The sequence below is a fragment of the Nannospalax galili genome, unplaced genomic scaffold (assembly GCF_000622305.1).
Source record: "Nannospalax galili isolate Female #2095 unplaced genomic scaffold, S.galili_v1.0 scaffold862, whole genome shotgun sequence".
Taxonomy (NCBI): Eukaryota; Metazoa; Chordata; class Mammalia; order Rodentia; family Spalacidae; genus Nannospalax; species Nannospalax galili.
The window spans coordinates 51,840-73,561 of NW_008347126.1; the positions used below are offsets into that span (position 1 = coordinate 51,840).

At 39.7% G+C, this 21,722-nt stretch overlaps 1 protein-coding gene across 2 annotated transcripts in view; it reads left to right on the top strand.

Annotated features, from left to right (window-relative positions):
* The window catches only part of Clcn4 (chloride voltage-gated channel 4), a 55,266-nt gene extending 35,636 nt beyond the window's left edge, over positions 1-19,630 (top strand). The window contains exons 12-13 of one of the 2 annotated variants that reach the window (XM_008843540.2): positions 15,607-15,704; positions 16,282-19,630. In XM_008843540.2, the coding sequence (XP_008841762.1) occupies positions 15,607-15,697 (91 nt within the window). In that variant the 3' untranslated portion in view covers positions 15,698-15,704; positions 16,282-19,630. Of the gene's footprint in view, positions 1-15,606 lie in introns of both variants that reach the window. The other variant, XM_008843539.2, reaches the window with a different exon arrangement.
* Positions 19,631-21,722: the final 2,092 nt, after the last annotated feature.

Below are 21,722 nucleotides of genomic sequence, written 5' to 3' on the forward strand. Positions count from 1 at the left end.
AGAAGGCCACAATTGCCCATGTTTTGAAGGATAAGAGACTACAGAATGTGTATTCCTGGATAGGACTCCTGTATTGAACCTCGGTCCCACCCATGGCTCAGGGACCATTGTAGAAGAAAAGGTGGAAAGATTGTAAGTGCCAGGGCTGGTTCATGAACACGGGGAAGCAGAGGCTTTCAGGCCACTGGACGCTTGCACATGTGAACTCACGGCAATGGTGACATTGAGAACAGGACCCATGCCAACTCAATTAAACAAGGTCCCAGAGGGGAGGAGAGAGGTGGGTAGTGGGCGGGCCTTGACTGAAAGCTGTTGGAGGCTAGTTGCTCCTGGGTGTGTCTTGCACATTATCTCTGGAGGGACTGTCTGGACTCCAGTGGACGAATTTGCACTGAAGGGCCTCTGGGTACAAATGCTTGACTGGATAGCACTTACCATGTGTAGTGGAGTGCATAGGGTCCAGTGTGGGGATGAAGGGGCATGGATGGAGGAAAGGGTGTGAGTTTGATTGATAACTGTTGTATGAGATTACAGAAGCTCAATAAAAAATCTTTAAAAACAGGCTGGGGATATAGCTCCATGGTAGAGCCAGTAACTTAGTATGCACAAGGCCGTGAGGTCTGGGCTCAGCACAGAGGAAAAAAATATTTTTTGTAAAATAAATAATTTATTGAGTATTTCATACTTGCATATAAGGTTTTGATCAAATCCATGCCCACTCCTGCCCGTCCAACTCCTCTCATATCTCCCCATCACTTAATTCTGATAACTTCATGTACTCTTTCTTCTTTATTTATATATTTTATAGAACTTTTGACTACTCTAACATCCCCCTCTCTGAAGAGGTAACTCTAAAATCTTTTAAATACAAGCTCCCAAATACTTTTGACATTTTTGGCATTTGGAACAGAGTATGTTGCTAAGAGGCCCAAGGACACTTTGACTTTTAGACAAGAAACTGGCTACTTTTGGGGGGGGGTCTTTTTACCCTAACTGCCTAGCCAATTCCTACCTCCTATTCTTATCACACCATCCTCTGAAGAGGTTACCCAAATTGCCAGTAGGGAATCAGGACACAGACCACTCTGGCTTCCATGCTGAACAACGATTCAGGGTGAGGCAATTGGAGTACCCATTCAGTGTGTCTATCTAAAAGACTCCCAAATTGCATAACTCTTATCTCTAAAGGGAAAAGGCAGTCCTTGCTTGAATCGTGAATAGGAGATGTGAAGGAGATGTAAAGGCAAGAGTAATTGGCATTACAAGTTCTAGATAGGGAACTAGAAAAAAGTCAGAACAGGGCAGTTTTCAAATTTTCATTTGAGAGTCCATTGGAATTTCTTGACAAGGGCTTCCACAAGCATCTCTCTACTGGGTTCCTCCTCCATTTTTCTTTTGTTTTCCAAGGCTGGACTCTAGAGTGATGGATTCAGGATTTGCTTTCAGGTATGTTGATAGCTGATGGAGTGTTTACAATCAGTGTCAGTTCCCTCTCAAAGGCTTCTAGGTAGCGGGAGAAAACAAATTGATACATCATTTTAGAACAATAGCTGATTGTCTTCCTTAGCTATAGGTGGGCACTACGGTATTGGAGACCAAGATTTGAAGTCATACATCTGAGCAGCACTTTCTGGTTAGGAACAAAATCATCAATGAGAAATAACTGTCTAAATAATTTTTATATCGAATTAAGCCTTATGTCTAGCCCTTGAACTCTTAAAGAAGTATACTGATGACTTTACTCTCTGGTTGTACTTTCCGTTTGGGTGTTTAAGACCATAGAGTTGGCCCAAATAAGTGAACTTATTTTTACACTTAAGGTCATTTGAGGATCTGTTCCTCAGCAGTCACACGGGCTAGGGAGGAGCTCTTGGCTCCTTTCTTTTACCAGTTCCATCTATGTGAAGATAAGTCAAAGATCTTGCTCATCCATGTCTGGCTTCACATGGAAGCATGAATGAGATGTTTCTTCTGAGTTGACCCTCTTTGTAGACTGGACAGTGGTATAAGTCCATCTCGTGGCGTTTCCATGTCCTCCCTGAACAAGAGGACAGGTGACTCACCACAGTTACAGGATATTTTGAGAGATATTCCATAGGCCCCTGGAACTTAGTCAACCGTGGAGAGCAAGGGGCAAAAACTGTCCTTTAAGTCCCTCTGACCACATTAGTATAGGTCTCAAAGTATGGCTGTTAAACATCCAATAAGGTTAGTTCCACTAGTCTGGTACTTTCAATTACCATGTGCTGTGTAGATAAAGCTTGGGCAAAAATCAAACATTCTCTGATAAACCTTGACTAGACGTATATTACATTCCTTGAGCTAGTTGTATGAACTAAACTATGGCCATAGAAAATTTAAGATTATGGGTATATTATTTTTGTCTCATCCTTTATATATCATAACAAATCTAAACAGACCTTCATCACTTGCTTAGGCATTCTCATTTTTTCTATTTTGGAAAATATCTCCATTCCTATATCCGTTTAACATCTTTTACATTCTCGTTTTCTTTTTTTAATAATTATGAGACATAATAGCATTAACAAATAAATTTTCCATCTGTTGTGAGAATTATTTCGTGGGATACTAAGTGATGCTTATTCCCTTTCAAGGTTCTAATGTCAAGCCCAGTTTTACTGGGGAACCAATGAATTTATTGTACTTACTTACTGAGATAACTGAGGGGTTGCTGAGGGGTTTGTATTACCTGAGGGTGTATACTTTAGCCCTCCCCAAATCCAGGAGGCCATGTGTGATTAGGGTCAAATTACATACACTTGGCTGGGAAGAGTGGCTGGATAATGCAGTGAGGGACCAGTGAACCTGTTTGGCCCTCCTTTAATGAATGAGCACAACCGTCAACAAGCCCAATTGTGACGATGTTTCGCAATCAGGCTCAGCTGAATTTGTCATGATGGTAGTTATTTCATGCAGAAGGGACTGCTGTATAGCATCATCTTATTAAAAGGACCTGAAATTTAAAAGGATTTGGTGCTAGGATCCACGTAAGAGGGAGAACATCCGTCATTTGTTTTTCTGAGTCTGTGTTACTTCACATAGTATAACAGTTTCTAGATCCATCCATTTAACTTCAAATTTCATTATTTCATCTTTCTTTACTGCTGAATAGAATTCCATTGTGTAAATATACCACATCTTTCTTAACTACTTGTCAGTTGAGGGGCACTTAGGTTGCTACCATCTCTTAGCTATTGTGAGCACAGCAGCAACAAACATGGTTGTACAAGGGTCTCTACAATAGGATGAGTCCTTTGGTTACATGCCAAGGAGTGGCATAACCGGGTCATATGGTAGATTCATTTTTAGTTTTTTAAAGAGTTATCTACACTGTTTTCCATAGAGGTTGCACAGCTTTGCAATCCCACTAGCAGTGAATGAGCATTCCCCTTTCTCCACATCCTCCAGCATTTGGTATCATTTGTTCTCTTGACCTTAACCAGTCTGGTTGGGGTAAGGTGATACCTTAGGGTGGTTTTTATTTGCATCTCCCTAATTACTAACGATGTTGAACATTTTTTGAGATGTTTCTTAGCCATCTTTATTTCTTCCTTTGAGAACTCACTGTTTAGATCTTTAGCCCATCTTTTAATCGGGTCATTTGGTTTCTTGATTCTTCATTTTTTGAGTTCTTTATATATTCTGGATGTTAAACCTCTGTCAGATGTGTTACTGGTGAGATTATTTCCCATTCTCTGAGTTTTCTCTTCATTTTTTTCATTGTTTCTTTTGCTATACAGAAGTTTTTTAGTTTAATGAGGTCCCACTTGTTGATTGCTGACCTTGATTCCTGAGCAATTTCTCCATGATTTAGAAAAACCTTTCTTACACGTATATAAGTTACTGCTAATATTTTCTTCTAATAGTTTCAGGTTTTCCAGTTTCACATTGAGGTCTTTGATCCATTTGGAGTTGACTTTTGTGCAACATCAAAATAAGAATCTAGTTTCATTCTTCTGCAGGTGGAGATCCAGTTCTGCCAGGACCATTTGTTGAAGATGCTGTTTTTCCTCCATTGTATGTTCTTGTCACCTTTGTCAAATATCATGTGGCTGAAATTGCATATACTTGGGTTTGGATCGTCAATGATGTTCCATTGATCTATGTGTCTATTTTTGTGCCAGTATCATGCTGTTTTTGACTATAGCTGTGTAGTATACTTTGAGATTTGGTATAGTCATCCCCCCAGCATTGCTCTTTGTGCTCAGGGTTGCTTTGGCTATCCTGATTCTTTTGTGCTTCCATATGAATTCAAGGATTTTTTTTTCTAATTCTGTGAAGTATATCATAAGGATTTTGAATGGGATTGCATTGACTCTATATATTATTTTTGGTAGGATTGTCATTTTCACAATATTTATTCTTCCAATCCATGAGCATGGGATGTCCTTCCATATCCAGGTGTCTTCCTCAATCTCTTTCTTTAATGATTTAAAAATTTTATAATAGAGATCTTTGGTGTCTTTGGTCAGATTTATTCCAAGATATTTTAAGTTTTTTGTAGCAATTGTGAATGGGAGCATTTCCCTCTACTCTTTCTCTAGTTGCTTGTTATTGGTATATAGAAAGGCTACTGATTTTTGTAGATTGATTCTATAATCTGCCACTATACTGAAAGTGTTGATCAGTTCTAGGAGTATTCTGGTGGAACTTTTGGGATCTCATAGGTATAGTATCATATCATATGCAAAAAGTGATTGTCCTCTTCTTTTCCAATTAGTACTCTTTTAATTTCCTTCTCTTGTCTTATTTCTCTAGCAAGAGTTTCAAGCACTATGTTGAAAAGGAATGGAGAATGTGGACATCCTTGTCTGGTTCCTGATTTTAATGGGAATGCTTCCAGTTTTTCTCCATTTAGAATGACGTTGGCTGTGGGTTTGTTGTATATAGCTTTAATTTGTTGAGATATGTTCCCTGCAGCCCAATTCCCTCTAGGACTTTGAACATCAATGCATGTTGAATTTTGTCAAAAGCCTTTCCTGTATCTATTGAGATGACATTGTGGATTTTATCTTTGAGACCATTTATATGATTAATGACGCTTATTGACTTGCTTATATTGAACCAGCCCTACACCTCTGGGATAAAGCCTACTTGATCAGGGTGAATGATCTTTTTGATGTGTGTCTGTATGCGGATTGCAAGTATTTTGTTGAGAATTTTTGCATCTATGTTCATTAAGGCTATGGGTCGATAGTTTTCTTTTTTGGTTGCGTCTTTTCCCGGTTTGGGCATTAGAGTGATGCTGGCTTCATAGAAGGAATTTTGGAGTTCTCCCTCTGTTTCTATCATTTTAAATGATGTACGTAATATTGCTTGGAGGTCTTCTTTGAATGTCTTGCAGAATTCTGCTGTAAATCCATGTGGATCTGGGCTTTCTTTAGTTGGGAGGCTTTGTATTGCTGTTTCAATTTCCTTATATGTTATGGGTCTGTTTAAACTGTTGCTCTCTTCTTGATTTAACTTTGGTGGTTCCCATGATTTCAGATATCCATCTATTTCTTTAAGATTTTCAGATTTAGTAGCATATAGGTTTTTAAAATATTCCTCATAATGGTCTGGATCTGTTGGGTGTCGTGATGTTTCCCCTTTCAACTCTGATTTTGTTGATTTGGATTTGCTCTTTCTTTCTTTTGGTAAACTGGGCTAAGGGTCTGTCTATCTTGTTTAGCTTTTCAAAGAACCAGCTCTTAGATTCACTGATTCTTTGTATTCTTTTCTTTCTTTCTTTCTTTCTATTTCATTAGTTTCTGCTCTGGTTTTTGTTGTTTCTTCTCTTCTGCTGTGTTTGTGTTTCATTTTTCTTGCCTTTCCAGTGTCTTGACTTACAGTGTTAGGTCATTGATTTGGGCTCTTTCTAATTTTTAATGTATGCACTTAGAGCTATAAACTTCCCTCTTAGGACTGCTTTTAATGTGTCCCAGAGATTGTGTTCTGTCATATTGTCCTTTTCATTGAATTTCAGGAATTCTTTTATTTCTTTCTTAATTTCTCCTTTGACCCACTCATTAAGAGTATGTTGTTCAATGGCCACGAGTTCTTGTAGTGACTAAGGTTTTGTCCAGTTTTGATTTTGAGCTTTTTGCATTGTGGTCCAATAAAATGCATGGAATTATTTTAATTTCTTTGTATTCATTGAGGTTTGTTTTGTGGCCCAGTATGTGGTCAATTTTTGAAAAATTTCCATGGGGTGCTGAGTAGAAAGTGTGTTCTTTGGTGACTGGGTGGAATATTTGAGATGTCTGTTAGGTCCATTTGATGTATGATATCATTTAATTCAGATGTCTCTCTGTTTATTCTTTGTCCAGTTGACCTGTCTAATGGAGACAGTGAGGTGTTGAAGTCCCCTACTATTACTGACTTGGGGTTAATCTGTGTCTTAAAGTCGTGTAGTGTTGTTTTTATGAATTTGGGTGCACCAGAATTTGGTGCATATATGTTAAGGATTAAGGATTATTCTTGGTTAACTGTCCCTTTGATCAGAATGAAGTGACCCTCTTCATCTCTTCCTGTTGGTTTTAGTTTAAAGTCTATTTTATCAGATATTAGAATTACAATGCCTGCTTTTTTCTTAGTACCATTTGTTTTGTATATTTTTTTCCATCCTTTCACCTTAAGGTAGTGCCTGCTCTTGAAAGTGAGATGGGTTTCTTGCAGACAACAAAAAGATGGGTTTTGTTTTGTAGTGCCTGTCCTTGAAGGTGAGATTTGTCTCTTGAAGACAGCAAAGAGATGGATTTTGTTTCTTAATCCATTCACTTAGCCTTTGTCTTTTGACTGGGGAGTTCAGTCCATTGATGTTTAAGGTTATTATTGAAAGATGTGTATTGGTTGCCATCATTTTGATTGCTGTTTGTGTTCTCTGTGTAATTTTTTGTTTCCTAAATTATACCTTTATTTATTTTCTTTTATTACCCCTGGAGTATAGTTTTTTTCTCTCTGCTCTCTATATTGCTTCAAGTATTGTTTGAAGGGCTGGGTTTGTGAACGTGTATTCTTTCAGGCTATATGTGTCATGGAAGATTTTTCTTTCCTCCTCTACTATAATGGTCATTTTTGCTCGGTAAAGTATTCTGGGCTGTCATCTATTGTCATGTAGAACTGGAAATACCTTGGTCCAGTCTCTTCTGGCTTTCATAGTTTGCATTGATAAATCAGCTGTAGTTCTGATGGGCTTTCCTTTGAATGTGACTTGTTTTTCTTTTGCTGCTTTCAGTATTCTCTCTTTGTTCTGTACATTTAGTATTTTTACTATGATATGTCGTGGGTAGTTTCTTTTCTGAGCCTGTCTGTCTGGTGTTCTATGTGCTTCCTGTATTTGTATGGGGGTGTCTTTTCTTAATTTTGGGAAATTCTCTTCTACAATCCTATTTAAGATCTGGTCAACACCATTAACCTGAAATTCTTCTCCTTCCTCTATTCCCAGCATCCATAGATTTGGTCTTTTCATGGTGTGCCACATCTCTTGCATATTCCGTTCCTGTGCTTTTTGAATTTTCCAGTCTTAGCTTGAGTGGTCCAATTCTTCAACTTTATCATTGAGTGTTGATATTCTGTTCTCCATTTCATTCATTCTAGAGGTGAGCCTTTCCCCTGTTGTTTCAAGTTGGCCTATTGAGTTTTGCACTTCCTTTTTCATTTCTGCCTGAGTTTTCTTCAATGTTTCCATCTCTTTTGTGAATTCATTCAGAAGTTTATCCCTATCTTCTTTTAGCTCTTCAATTTGTTTGTTTATGTGTTCTTTAAATTGGTTGAATTCCTTGATCATCTTTATGATTGTTCTGTTAAATTCAGTGTCCTGGGTTATCTCTAGGGGGTTCTCCTTGTAGAACTCTTCTACAGGATTGGTAGAGTTTTTTGGGGACCTAGTGTTTCGGCTTTCCGTTTTATTATTCTTTCCTTGTGAGTTGGCATCTGAATTTCTTTTGTTGTTTATGATTCTGATACGAGAATTAAGTTGAAGTATGCTTCCGTTTTTATTATTGGGGTGCCTAGATCCTTTCTTTATTGGTTATGTAAAGGTGGTTGGTACAGAGTTCAGGTTCTCTGCAGTTTAATTTGGAGGGAACTGATGGCTTCAGATCAGCTATTCAGGAGTACCCACATAAGCCCAATTCAGGTTCCAGTCAGGTACACTCAGGCTTCCTTCACCATGTAGAGCCAGGATCTGAGTGCTCTCAGGCATTCCGTGTGTTCTCAGCCCCTATGCCAGAGGGAGGTCAGAGGGCAGCCAGAACTCGGCACTCTCTGGTGGTCCACTGAGATCAGAGATTCTATGCTTCACAGATGGAAGTCCAAACCCGCCCTCTCAGGCTGTCTGCTAGGATCTCAGCCTTAACCTACCAAAGCCAGATTTGCCCTTGGGCCTTGGCAGGGTCCTCACAAAAATCCCAGGTAGGGGGATGAGTATGGCTCAATTAGGGGCAGCTCACCACCAAGTGGAGGCAGGCCTCTTAGGAAGTCCCCTGTGTTCTCAGGCCCTGTGCCTGAGGGAGGCCAGAACTTGGCACTCTCTGGTGGCCTGCTGAGATTAGAGACAAAAAAAAATGTGTTTTTTTTTTTTTAAGCCTTCTGAATGTAGTGGCTCCTGCCTGAAATCCCATGTACTCAGAAGGCTGAGACAGGAATTGACAAATTCAAGGCTGTCCAGACTACAGAATGAGTTCAAGGGGCCAGCCTGGGCAACTTAGTGAGACCATGTGTCATAGGGGCAGGGATCTAAATATGGTTAAGATGTATTGTTTTTACAAAATTCAATAAATATATACATTATAAAAAAGGGGCTGAAGAGCTGGCACTGTTGTTAAGGACTAAGGCTAACAACCAAAATTTCAAAGGAAAAAAGCAAATCTAGAGGGCTGGGAGCATAGTTCCATGATAAAGTACTTGCTTTGCATGTAAGAGGTCCTAGGTTCAGTTTGCAGCATCATACACCAAAAAAGTCAAGGAACTTGTCACTCTACTAAGGATTATGAATAGAATCCAATTTAAGAGCCAGAAAAGGCAGATATTCCAGAATTAATCATCATGAGCTGGGATTTCCAGTGAAAACCTTCCTGGACAGAGGATGAGTGAGCCAGTTAAGCTGGTGTTGTCCATGTGTTGAGGATCATTAGCTGGAGAGTCCTTTCCCCCATGTCAAGAACACTTGTGGATTCTCTGCCTCTCTGGGCTGTTCTGCCCAGACTTAGCTCCTGATCATGGTTTGAACAGTGGCATATTATAAGTTTATGTTTTGGACTTCCTGGTTTTTTTTTTTTTTTTCAATTTTGAAAGAACATCAAGATCCTAATGCTTGCACCTACTCATGTTTTACCACTTCCAACTACTGGTGTTTTGACCTTTATTTTACAATTATATTTTCTGAGAGGGGTAATAGAATTTTCTCACTTGTCCTTTATTCTTACCACCACATTTTAGCATCTGAATTGGAAGAGGGACTTAAAAGAGTCCAAGAGGCCCTGCCTTTAGTTTTACTAATTCTTTCTTTTTTTACAGCTTTTATTTACTATTATTATTATTACTATTATTATTAGTAGTAGTAGTAGTAGTAGATGTATGTATGTATGTATATATGTATATGTGTGTGTGTGTGTGTGTGTGTGTGTGTGTGTGTGTGTGTGTGTGTGTGTGTGTGTGTATGTGTATTGCCATAGCTCATGTTTGGAGGACAGGGGACAACATTTTTTAAAATTATTTATTTAATAGCCACATGATTAGAAGAAGCATTTCATGACAACAGCATTGACATATTCAATAATAATTTCCAGAGAAAGGTGCATCTCTTTCAAAATTGGCTGTACACTTTTAGATTCAAAGTTGAATTGATACAGTTATACAATATTGTGCTTGGTATAAACCCCATAAGACATAAAGTTGAATGAGGTTTTAACCTTTAAAAAAGATCTCCATTTCATTTTAAAATATACTTTTTCATACAGCAAAATTCATTTTTAATGCAACTAACAGATTTTTGCACAAGATTGTTTAGGATGTTCTGTATGAAACACATGCACAAAAAATCAATAAATAAAAAATGAGTTATATTTAGGAAGAAGCATAAAAATTTGCTTCATGTTAATTAGTAGAGGTGAAAAACATTGCCATTGAAATCTACCTGATGACTTTATATCCATGCTCAGATGCCAAGGTTCTCAGAAAGTAACTGACTCTGACTAGTAATAATCAGATATATAGAGATTAGGGAACGACTTTTGAGAGTCGATTCTCTCCTACCTAGTTTGAGGCACAGTCTCTCCTGTTGTCTCTGTCCTACTGCATTTAGGCTAGATGGCCTGTAAGATTCCAGGTGAGTCTCTTCTGTTTGTCTTCTGGTAGCAGTGCTGTGATTACAGATGCATACAACTGCATCCCAGTTTTTTCTTTCATGTTGGTTCCAGAGATGAAACCAAGGTCATCCTGCCTTGCATGGCAAACTTTTTACTTATTGAGTCATGTTGCCAGCCTCTTTTACAGTTTCATTGAGATAATTTCCATACCCAGCAATTTACCCATTTAAAATATATAATTTAGTAGTTCTAGTATAAAAATAATTTTGCATCCATCACTACAATCGAGGTCAGAACATTTCTATCACTTTAAAAAGAACTCCTATATCCTTTAGCTGTCAACCTGCACTAGTCTCAGGCAACTACTGATCTCCTCTCTGTCTCTGTGGGCATGGCACATCAAGGTCATATATTGTGTATCCTGTGACTGGCTCCCACTTGTAGGTATAGTATTTTCAAGATTCATCCATATTGAGGCATGTATCAGTACCATATTATGTTCATGGCAGTATCATTTTTCATTGTACAAATAAAAGAGTTTGTTTATTCATTTATTTCCTCTATCAATTGGCACTTGGATTCATCCATTTTTCCAACATGTGTTGGTACTTCATTCATTTTTTGCCTAAGTAATACTCCATGATATGAAAACTCCATGTTTTGTTTATCAGTCAGTTAAGTGATAGACATTTAGTTTTTTTTTTTTGTTGTTGTTGTTGTTGTTTTTCAAACAGAGGCAAAATACTTTGCTCAAGGCTAAAGAGAATTGGTTGCAGAGCCAGTTTCATCTAGGGTCCTTCTAATTTTCCAATTTCTTGAGGCACAGGCAGCTACCACAATCTAAGAACTATGGTAAAAGGTGCCATCAACGGTCTCTGGTGGAGGACATTGCCAGCTGACTGAGACTCCAAAGGAATTCAGTGCCCTCCACACAGTAGCCTCTTAATAAGAGAGAAGAGTGGGTCTGGGGAGGTAGCAGATGGAAGATATGCAGTATCATGTCCACTGATGCAGAGTCCTGAAATATTGGACACCTGTTGAATGAGGTGTAGAGAATGTAGGGCTACATCATAAGATCCCTATATTCTATAGTGATAGTGTATTATGTATTTGCCACATAGCATCACTCTTACTTGACTTTTTGATATAGGCTCTCTCTGTAACCCCAGGTGGCCTGGAGCTCACTATTTAGGCCAGGCTGGCCTCGAACTCCCAGAGATCTGCCTGCCTCTGCCTTCCATGTGCTGGAATTAAAGGCATGTGCCACCACACCCAGAGCATCACTCTTACTCAGCCAGAATGGATATTGAAAGTGTACCTATAGTGACCCTTTGCTATTTTGATGGGTTTAGTGGGTTATAGAAGTGATATGATGGTGGTGGGGTATATTATAGGCTATCTCTATCTATGGGTATTGAGAAAGGGTATTGAGAAAGGGTATTGAGAAAATACCATGGGTATTGAGAATGGTTAGTACCTTTAGTTTGGGTAGACCTTTCAATAAGTGATGACATTTGGCAGTGTTTGGAGAAATGTTGGTTGTCACAGTTGCTCGGGGAGCAGCAGTGAAGTAGCAGATAGTTCTGTCCAAGTTATCACTAAAGTCAAGGTTGAGAAAACACAAATAAAGCCATGCTGGAGCACAGAAGGGAGGAGCGTGTCATATAGACTAAGGTTAGGACTCATTTTACTCACTGGACATTCCCACTTGACTTTAAATAGTGACCCCTCTCATCATGGAAACTGCCTCTTTTTGCTAGCTCTATACCATTGAGATAAATTAGTATCACCAGAGTGTGAACATAATGTATCAGAGACATGGGCCTCCAAACCTGTGACATGCCTCAGGCCTCTAGTCTGTTCTTTTCAGCATTCATGTGTGACTGCCAAGGTCCAAGGCATCTTCAGTGAGACAGACTCACTGATGCTTCCACTGAAACAGGATGGTTGGCCAAATACTGGGTAATTAGTGTACCTGGGAAAATAGTTACCTCTTGTGTATGAATGCAGTGAACCCTTGTTATGGCAGTTAATCCCCAAGAAACTGAGACAAAGATAGAAAAGAGGCTTTTCAGGAGCTGCTTTTCAGGAGCTTAACCAAGCCACATTCCCATGTGAGGAGCCTAAAGCTCCTCATTTTCCTTGGCCGTTTTCACACTTGCAGACAGGTTCCCAGCAAAAGTCAGCATCTCATTGCAAGAACCTGGTTCCTTTAGGTGTGCCTTGTTTGAGAACTAGATTGCCACATGGGGAACACACAAGATTCATTTAACTCAGTTCTGTACATTGTGCAAGTTTTAGAATTTTACGTAGTGTACCAAGGGAAGCATTCCAAGGAATTGCTTTACCACAGCTATCCACCACAAGCAGTTGAAGTACTGCTTAGGACTGTATGATTTCTCCCTCTCGATTCCTATGGTGAAGCTTAACCTCCATTGTGACAGCTCTGTGGGGAACATTGGGCATTTAAGGAAGTAATTAAGGTTAAATGAGGCCAGTAGAGTAGATCCCTAACCCAACATGACTGGTATCCTTAAAAGTAGAGAAAGAACTCCAAGGGGTATCTGCATATAGAAGGGAGGCCTTATGAAGACACAGCAGGAACGCCGCCATGTCCTCTGTCAGCCAAGAAGACAAGCCTTGGAGCAACTGGCCTTGCTGGCTCCGTGATCTCGCACTTTGATTCAACTGCCACATTTTGTTACAGCAGCCCATGCTGGGTGATGCCCAGATGCCAACTCAGCTTGGCAGATTTGGTAGAGTAGCATTTAGTTTCATGGACAGCTTCGATTTTACTACATTGTGAGGTAAAGAAGTATACTTCTCCAGGTGTGGTGGTATATGCCTGGCAGTCCCAATACTCAGGAGCCTGAGGCAGGAGAAGTGCTGCGGGTTGAGGCCAGCCAGAGCTATATAGAAAGACTCTATGCATATTGGGGCTGGAGAGATGGCTCAGCGGTTAAGAACACTGGCTGTTCTGGCAGAAGACCGGGGTTTGAATCCCAGCACCCACATGGCAACTAACAGCTGTCCATAACTCCAGTTCCAGGGGATCCAGCAGCCTCTTCTGTCTTCTGCAGGCATTGCACAACACGGGTGTATGTAACTACGTGCAGGAAATACATGGATACACATATTTTTTTTTAAAGTACATTAAATGTAAGGCATAATATGACCAAAGACAAGAGGCCATAAGTAGCTTATGTTACACATGCATTACCTGGCCCTGTCCTCATTCAGGCTCTCCTACCTCAGCTGCTTCCAACATACTTTTAGAGGGCCCTTTGACTGCTTTCCTCCCTGTTAAAGTTGTGCCCATGACGCAGAAGGGAGGGGACAGTGTTTATTTACTCTCCTAAAGAGATAGACAAGGAAAGAAATGCCACAAAGAAACTTCATTTTCTAGATTTTTTTAAGGTTCAGTGTGGTCAGAGACAGCCCAATTTGTTCACCAGGCGGGGTGACATGTATAGGACACATGCAGCCTTCTTCATATTAAGTACTGCCTGGTAAAGCATGACTTATGCTAATTCAGCATGAGTTAAATTGTAGTACATTGTATCTGTGCTTTATGATTTTTGGTATGCCATCATTTTACACAGCCATTTGGTAGAGGCCTGTCGTTTTCCTAGTTACACAGTATTCCAAGGAGAGGCTTTAGTGTGATGGAGATAGAATGAACAGTTACTTTCACATCTACTCAGTAATGGAACTTTTTTCCAAAGAAATTCTTTACATCCTCTTCTTAGAACCATCCATTCCCCCAAGGGGAGCATGATGTGGTCTCAGGGGTTGTTATTTAAGTATTTAATAAAAGGATGCAGCAAAGGTTGGTGTGAATGGTTGTGCAAATGGGAACAATATTTACATTCCAGTGTTTGTGAGCACTGTTCCCTGGGGTTATAAAATGTACAGTTCTTGTGGCCCTACAAAAAACCCTGGGGGCTGGGCAGCTGGCTCAGTTGGTAAAGTTTCTTATGTGCAAGCATGAGGACTGCATTTCAGATCCCCAGCACTATCATAAAAACTTGGTGTGATGGTATACATCTTTTAGCTAGTACTGGGGGTGAATGGAGAAGGGACAGGATTCCTGAAGTTTATTGACTAACTATCCCAACTTAGTTGATGAGCTCTAGATTCACTGTGAGATCCTGTCTCACAAAATAAGGTGAAAAAACAATGAGGAATGAAATAAACCTCTGGCCTCCACACAATGGTACCAGCGTGCAGAGGTGTATACATACATGAGCAAATACATATTACACACACACAACACACACACACACACACACACACACACACACGGCGGCGGGGGGGGGAAGGGGGAGAGAGCGAGAACTAGCCTATTAAGTGACACCTTTGTGTATCTGTTGTCTATGCTAACTGCTGATCTTTTAGTGTAGGTACTTTTTTTTTTGGTCTTTTTCAGAGGATCTCACTTTGTATCTCAGGCTGTCCTGGAACTCACTTTGTAGTTCAGATTTACCTCAAACACATGATAATTCTGCTGTCTTAGCTTCCTGAGTCCTGAGATTATGGACATGCCACCAACTTGCCTGGCTTAATTTCTCTACTAAGAAAACCCATATACTCAGAATTTCTATGGTATAGTCAAATTTCGACAATAGCTTTCAGGGCCTGTTGTAAATTGATTCTAATCATAAAGTTGAAGCCAGTGTGTTATGCACTGTAGGTCTACAGCTTATGAAACAAACAAGTTTGTGGTCTCAGTGACCTAATGCAATGAATTTTTATTTCTGAAACCAGACATTGTGATACACACCTTTAGTCCTTGGGAGGCTGAAGCAGGAGGATCAAGAGTTTGAAGCCATCCTTAGCTACAAGTTCTAGGCTTGGACTATAGAGGGAGGCTCTGCCTCAAAGCAATCAAGCAGCAATCAAACAAACAGGGTTAATTTTTCTCACACATTAAATCCTATATAGTTCAGAGGTACAGGCTCTTCATCACAGTCATTCAGGGACCCAAATCATTGATTCTAGTGATTTCTAAGTCAGTCTTTTGGGCCTCAGACTCCTTCCCTCATTCTGCTGTCCTGGGCTTCCAGTTGAGAGAGGGACAGAGGAAAGATATACAGGAGACCTGGAAGTGGCATCTGTGACCTTTGTGTGTGGACCAATGGCTAGAGCTCACTCTGTTGAGCTTGCTGAACCAGAAGGGAAGGTGGGAAACTGTGCCTATCCCTAAGCCCAAATGGAAAAGGCACTGAGCCAAGGGAGAGGGATGTGTCTTGTCTTGTCTGGCTGACTTCTTTCTTCTATTTTGTTTCCATTCCAGGAGACTTCTTGGGATCATCACGAAAAAGGATGTTCTGAGACACATGGCCCAGATGGCAAACCAAGACCCCGAATCCATCATGTTTAATTAGCAATAAGGTGGCAATTATTTTTAAAGATCACTGACTATATAATTTTAAAAGAAATAATCAAATACTACATTATGATCCCAGTGATAAACCTTGTACTTGGGGCAGCAGAAACGAATGCCTTGTTTGAGAAGTGAGGAAAGATGAAACTTTAAAAAAGGCAAAACCATAAATACATAGGCATGTATTTAGCCCATGATGAGTTACAAACTATGCTGTTTAGTGAGTCTACTCACTGCTTTGGGGGCATGTGGGAAGGTACATAATGTGATTTCTAAGAGGACATGGAACACGAGAAGCTTTGACCCCCTTCACTCAAGGCTGATGTTTATAACTTTGGAGTACATGTGAAGCATTGAGTTCAGAAGCCAAAGGGGGTATCAGCATGCCATGTCCTTATTTATTGGTTCCCGAAGTGTTGCTGCTATGTTATGGAATCATACTGAAGACATTGCACTTACTTTGTTGGAAGCAAAATGGAAGTTAAAGTTATATACACTGCAAGCTACAAGCATACCCCAGTGGGTCTGCTCATGACCTTCTCATTTCTTGTTCTTGTTCTTAAGACTGTTCTCTTTCTTTATCAGTTTCTGAACCAATATCAGAGGTGCCCACCACGCTGAGCATGAAGAAACCATTTCTCTATGGAAGACCAGTACGTTGGGACTGAACGTGAACTGTTGAACATGTGGTGCTGTGTGGAGTTTCCTCTCATGCAAGGGGACCTGTTCTTATTTTGAAGGGACATATACCTCATCATGGATTTGCATCCCCATTGCACCGGCTTTATTTATTTATACTGTTGCTTCTGCATTCGTAAATATTGATCAGTGTGGAACTTTGTGTGGATTGTGGCCTATGTGCTCCGAGTTTGCTGTAGTGTGTTTTAATTTCCAAGTAGCATGTGCAAGACTCAAAACCCGTCGCCCAGTGTTTCTACTTATTTTTCCTCTCAGGTCTTTTGAGGTATAGCTGTGATGAGGGTAAGGCATATGAGTTCTCAGTGGGAACTCCTCCAAATGGATTACAAGAGAAATACTAAATTGATTCTAAATCTGTTCCATTCTCTTCTCTGTAGGATACAACATGTCTAGTTTTAATGCGTAAGCATGTACTTTTATACTAGCGATCATAGCGCAGGACAGAGTTACATGTTATACAGCCAATTTAAGCATCGGGTATCTTCGTATTTGAACTTAATGACACTTTTGTTGTTTTAGTCAGCACTTCTGTCTTTTTTGCAGGAAAGCATCAAAGGGTTGTAGGTTCATTGCATGGTTTGTGCAAGACTTATGTCACTTGCTGTTTCATTTAGTCATTGTCCTCTTTTATTGCATCATCTTCATCCTTTTCAATTTCATTGTCATTGGATATTGATGTATCCAGTTCACGTGCACTTGACTGTATGTAACAGATTGACAGTGAGGATGAGGAAGAAACTTGGGAAATGGCCATGCAGAACTGTCTCCATACTATCACTAGGGATCGCCATTCCTTTGGTATTTCTTTTTCACCTTCCTTATCCTCTCTCCTTTGGCTTATTGCCTCATAATTTTAAGAATGTTGCTGAGCTGCCAGGTATCATGTCTTTTTTCTGTGTAGGGAAGGGGAGGATGAGGCAAGTAAGGAGGTGAAATGTGTATATCAGCAAAGCAAAGCTTTCCTAGAGATGTTCAGCATAGAACTACTGGCTGGAATTTGGTCACATGCTCCCTTCTCTCAGTTGTGAGTCTGGGAAGGAAAATGTTTAGTTAGATACATTAGTCTTTGAATGAAATTTTGATCCTCTTAATGAGGAAGGGGATTGCTTTACGGGAAGGGAATGTATCTGTCACATTAAATTCCATCATCATGTCCCTGTCGTGTCTTTTTTTAACCTCTCATCCTTAACAACCTTTCCGAACATTCTTGTAACCATTTTGCTTCCTACCCATTCTCTCTGATTTGACATGGAACTAACTCCTAAGCCAACTCCATCATTTCTCAACTGTAATGCAAATTCATTTGAATAAAACCCTAGCAACAAATGGTTTTTTGTGAATCCTCCCATTGTTATAAGAAATACATATTCTGGAGATCCAAACATTTTAAGTCAGATCATGCTGAAAGCCGTGGAAAGCTGTAGTTCCAACTGTTTGTTTCTGTGATGAAATGTTCCACTCTGAGTTTACACCAAATAGGTACTTCAGTATGGAAATAACCAGATAATATTAGAGAATTGAAGCTTTGCTCTTAGAATAAAGTTCACTGTTTCATTCATAGCATGTGAATGTTAGTAATAGATCCTCATGTTAAAGTTATTAGGTTTTTGAATGAAACATTTGTAACTGAAACTGAGTTCTTTTGCACTGTAAATCCAGGAGTGAAAGATTACTTCATGTGGTTCCCCTCTTTTTTTTGACAGGTGGCTCCCCTCAGAGTTGGCTTGTAATGGAAAGAGAGTATTAGTTATAGCGTGGCCTTCTAGAATCCACAAGACCCTTTTAGTAAAGCAAATAGTTCCTAAACTAATGCAAGATAGCCAAAAGCCAGTGAAACCCCAGAATTGCCCTTAATCCCTAAAAGTGCATGGAGGAGGACAAGGGAATGTTTACTCTGAGCCAAAGTTACCAAGGGGAAATTAGAACATTGTCTTTCTTCCCAGTGCTTACCACTGAGCTTCCCGAGAGCTCATGCAAATAGTTGAAAATGTGACTGGACTAAATAATCCAGCCTTCTTTTCCTTTGCAAGTTGATCCCCCAATGTGGGGTTGCGGATCAAAGCCATGATCAGATAGGCGGTTTAAGGTTAAGGTTGGGGCATGTGCTCTGGGGACTGGCACAGTGGTCTACTCAAGGATCCCACTTCAGCTCCGTGGTTCATTTACCCAGTGCATAGGCCCCCAGGGGAACATACTTCCCCACACTGTGTTATACTTAAGTACCCAGGTAGAGAGACTGCGGTTACTTGTATCCCAATATAGAGCCTCTGTCCACTTTATTTTTTGATCTGATGAGACCTGCAACATGGAGGCGAAATATACATCTTGCAGCATATTCTCTTTTTCCCCCTTTTCCAGAAGCAAAATCTTCAGGCATTTGTAAAACTTTCTGGAGTCTTCCTGAATCCATTCTTAATGGTAAAATCAAACAAAACAGAAACACGGTAGAGATGTTCTCTAATGAAGCCTCACACCTGTTTCTTGCATTCCCTCTCTGCTAAGGAAATGGGTCATAGAACACAGAAGGAAGGCTATCCCAAAAGTGACATGCGGATTTATTCTTGCAGTTTTTCAGTGCATCCCGAGGGAATGCAGATGTTTCTGTGACTTTTAGGGATAGGCAATGTGCGAGAAGGAAATCTTCTATTCAGCTCTTGCTGTTTTCTAGCATCAGGCAATCTCAAAGTGCTCTGTTCAGCACTTCCCAACAGCCTCACCAAGGAGAAGACATGCAAACAGATATATTTGGAGCCTAGTAAGTCATGGAGACTGGAAATTTGAGAACAGTTTGTTTCATTTAGATGAGAATGGATTGCTTTGAATTATGAACATGTGCATATTTGGCTTCATTTTTTATTATCCAGTGCTGTGCTGGAGAAGACAAGAAACTCACAGAGGAGAACGACAGACTCTCCATGTAATTGGAACACTCAACCTTATTTGGATTTTAGGCAGGCAGTGCTTTATCAGATAGCTTCTAACTCTGAAATGATTTACGTACGCAAAGAGTGTGTCTATCTGACTTGGTAAACATGAACTAGATCCCCATTTTCATCTGCATGGTAATAACTGTTTATTTGCCATCCTAGGTGTGCTCGGAATGAGCCTATGTATAACTTTTATGAGATATATTCACATTTGAATTTGCAACAACAACATAACAATGTGTTGGATTTTTAAAGAATTATAACACTGTGTAAACATTGGCACCTTATTAAAAATTAAATGTTTGAAATCTATTTTTCAAAAGAAAACAAGCACAGAGTCCTTAACAAACATGTTGCAGAAGGAAGAGATGGTGATTTCGCTGCATGCTTCTTCCCAGTAAGTCCTGTGGAAATCTCCCATTAAAGGTTGCTGATGCATTCAGTCATAGGTGAGACCTATTGTATTAAGATTGTTATGCAGATTGTGATGTCAATTCGGTTGGCTTTAAAATCCCTTGTTCTTGGCAGAGTGCACCAGGACCAAATCAAAATTCAGACTGGGTCTCTTAATTTCCAAGGATGGGGCAGGATCACTGTCCTCAGGCCATCTGTGTATCTGTCTTTGTTGGAAGACTGGAGAGTACAGCTTGACTTACCATCCTTTATTCTAACAGAAGTTTTTTTCTGTTCCTTGGGAAGCAGATGGACTTGCATTATGTCTTCCCTGATGGTTTTTTTGGGTTTTTTTGTTTTCGTTTTTCTCTTTAAAAAAAAAAGAAAGCTTTTAGCTTTAAAGAAATTTGAAAAAGAGAAGAAATGAAGAAAGACTCAGAAGAGCTACCATTTAATATTTATGATAGGATTCCCCTCTGATTCAGAGATGGAACCAGCTTGGGGAAGGGCATCCTAACAGAGGAGGCACCAAACGCAAATGTCCTAAGAAGCAGGCCCAGACTACTAGGGTCACCAGGGGTGAATGGCTATGGGATATGGTGGGTACTGAGGAAGCAGTAGAAGGATCTGAATTTTTTTTTCCTTTCCAGGGAGAGCAGTCATTAGTAGATTAGTAGATGCCTTGGGATCTTGAAGGGCCAACTCAGGATTTAGAGGAGTGGCATAATATCACTTGTATTGCCCACAAACCATTATGGCTCTTAGATCATTTAGAAGTCAAGAATCTGGGTATAGGAGCAAGAATAGAGGCTTGCCCCAGGCAAGTTCTTGAATAAAGGGATTGATTGCCAAGGAAGAGCCAGTAGACGTGTTGGTGGATTGGATATCGTGACGGAGATGGGTGAGACAAGGCAAGAAGCTTCATATTGTAACTAATGAAGGAGAAGTGCCTATTAATCATTCAAGTCCAGAGTTCAGGGGTATTGGGAGGGTTGGAGATGGAACTCAGGCTATTGGTATATCATAGACATTTAAAGCCCTACCTGGAAATTTCCTTGATCTTGTTATGGCCTAACAGAATTTCAATATTGGATGTTCAGGGAGTCACATTAATGTAAGATGCCAGGACTGCACTTGTATTCCAAGTCCATCCAGACCTGGCTGTGTAACATTGTCAACTGCATTGAACCACTTAGAACCTGGATTTCCCTATCTCTGTAGATGGAGCTACTGCCCTTCACCCATTATTAGCATGGCTGTGAGAATTCAACATGATAATCACTGTTAAGTGTTTTGCATATAACATGGCAGCTATTATTTTCTTCTAGTTTGAAGACATTTCAGTACCTTTAATTAGAAATTTGATTTGTGTTGGTAAACAACACATACATTACTTTAACTAATTATAAGATTTCTTAAACACAGATTGGTTAGCCAATTGCTTCTCTTTTCAGCTTCTGTAATCATTTTTTCAAAAAATCAAAATGAAACAAAAACACCTTCCTCCAAACAGAAATCCCCCAAATCAGACCTCTTAATAGCTTTGAAACAATTTCTTGATAATTTCAAATTAGCAGGAAGTTATAGAAATCACTTGGAAGAAAACTTTCTGTGTGGCTTTATCTTAGCTTAGGGAGAAAAACATGAATATGAAAGCATAGTGAAAAATTCATTGATTAGTTTGAAATCTGGGACAAGATTTCATGAAACACAAGAATGTGTGTACGTTGCTTATTTTCAGACAATATAAAATCCAATACCCACTAAGCAGAAAAATATCTCCAGCATTATGTTAATATAAAAATATGTCTGCTGATAGAATGCAAGAACCGCCTTTTGTGGGCCTTAGATATTTTGTTTTAATATGATGTAGCTAAAAACCAAAGTGCGAGAATGAACAAACAGGAGTTGTCCCAAATGTGGCAACCCCTATGTCTTACTTCTGGGAACTCAGCCACAATGATCTTATAAATAAAGTCTGGGTTATGCATGGGCTTCCTGCGTATT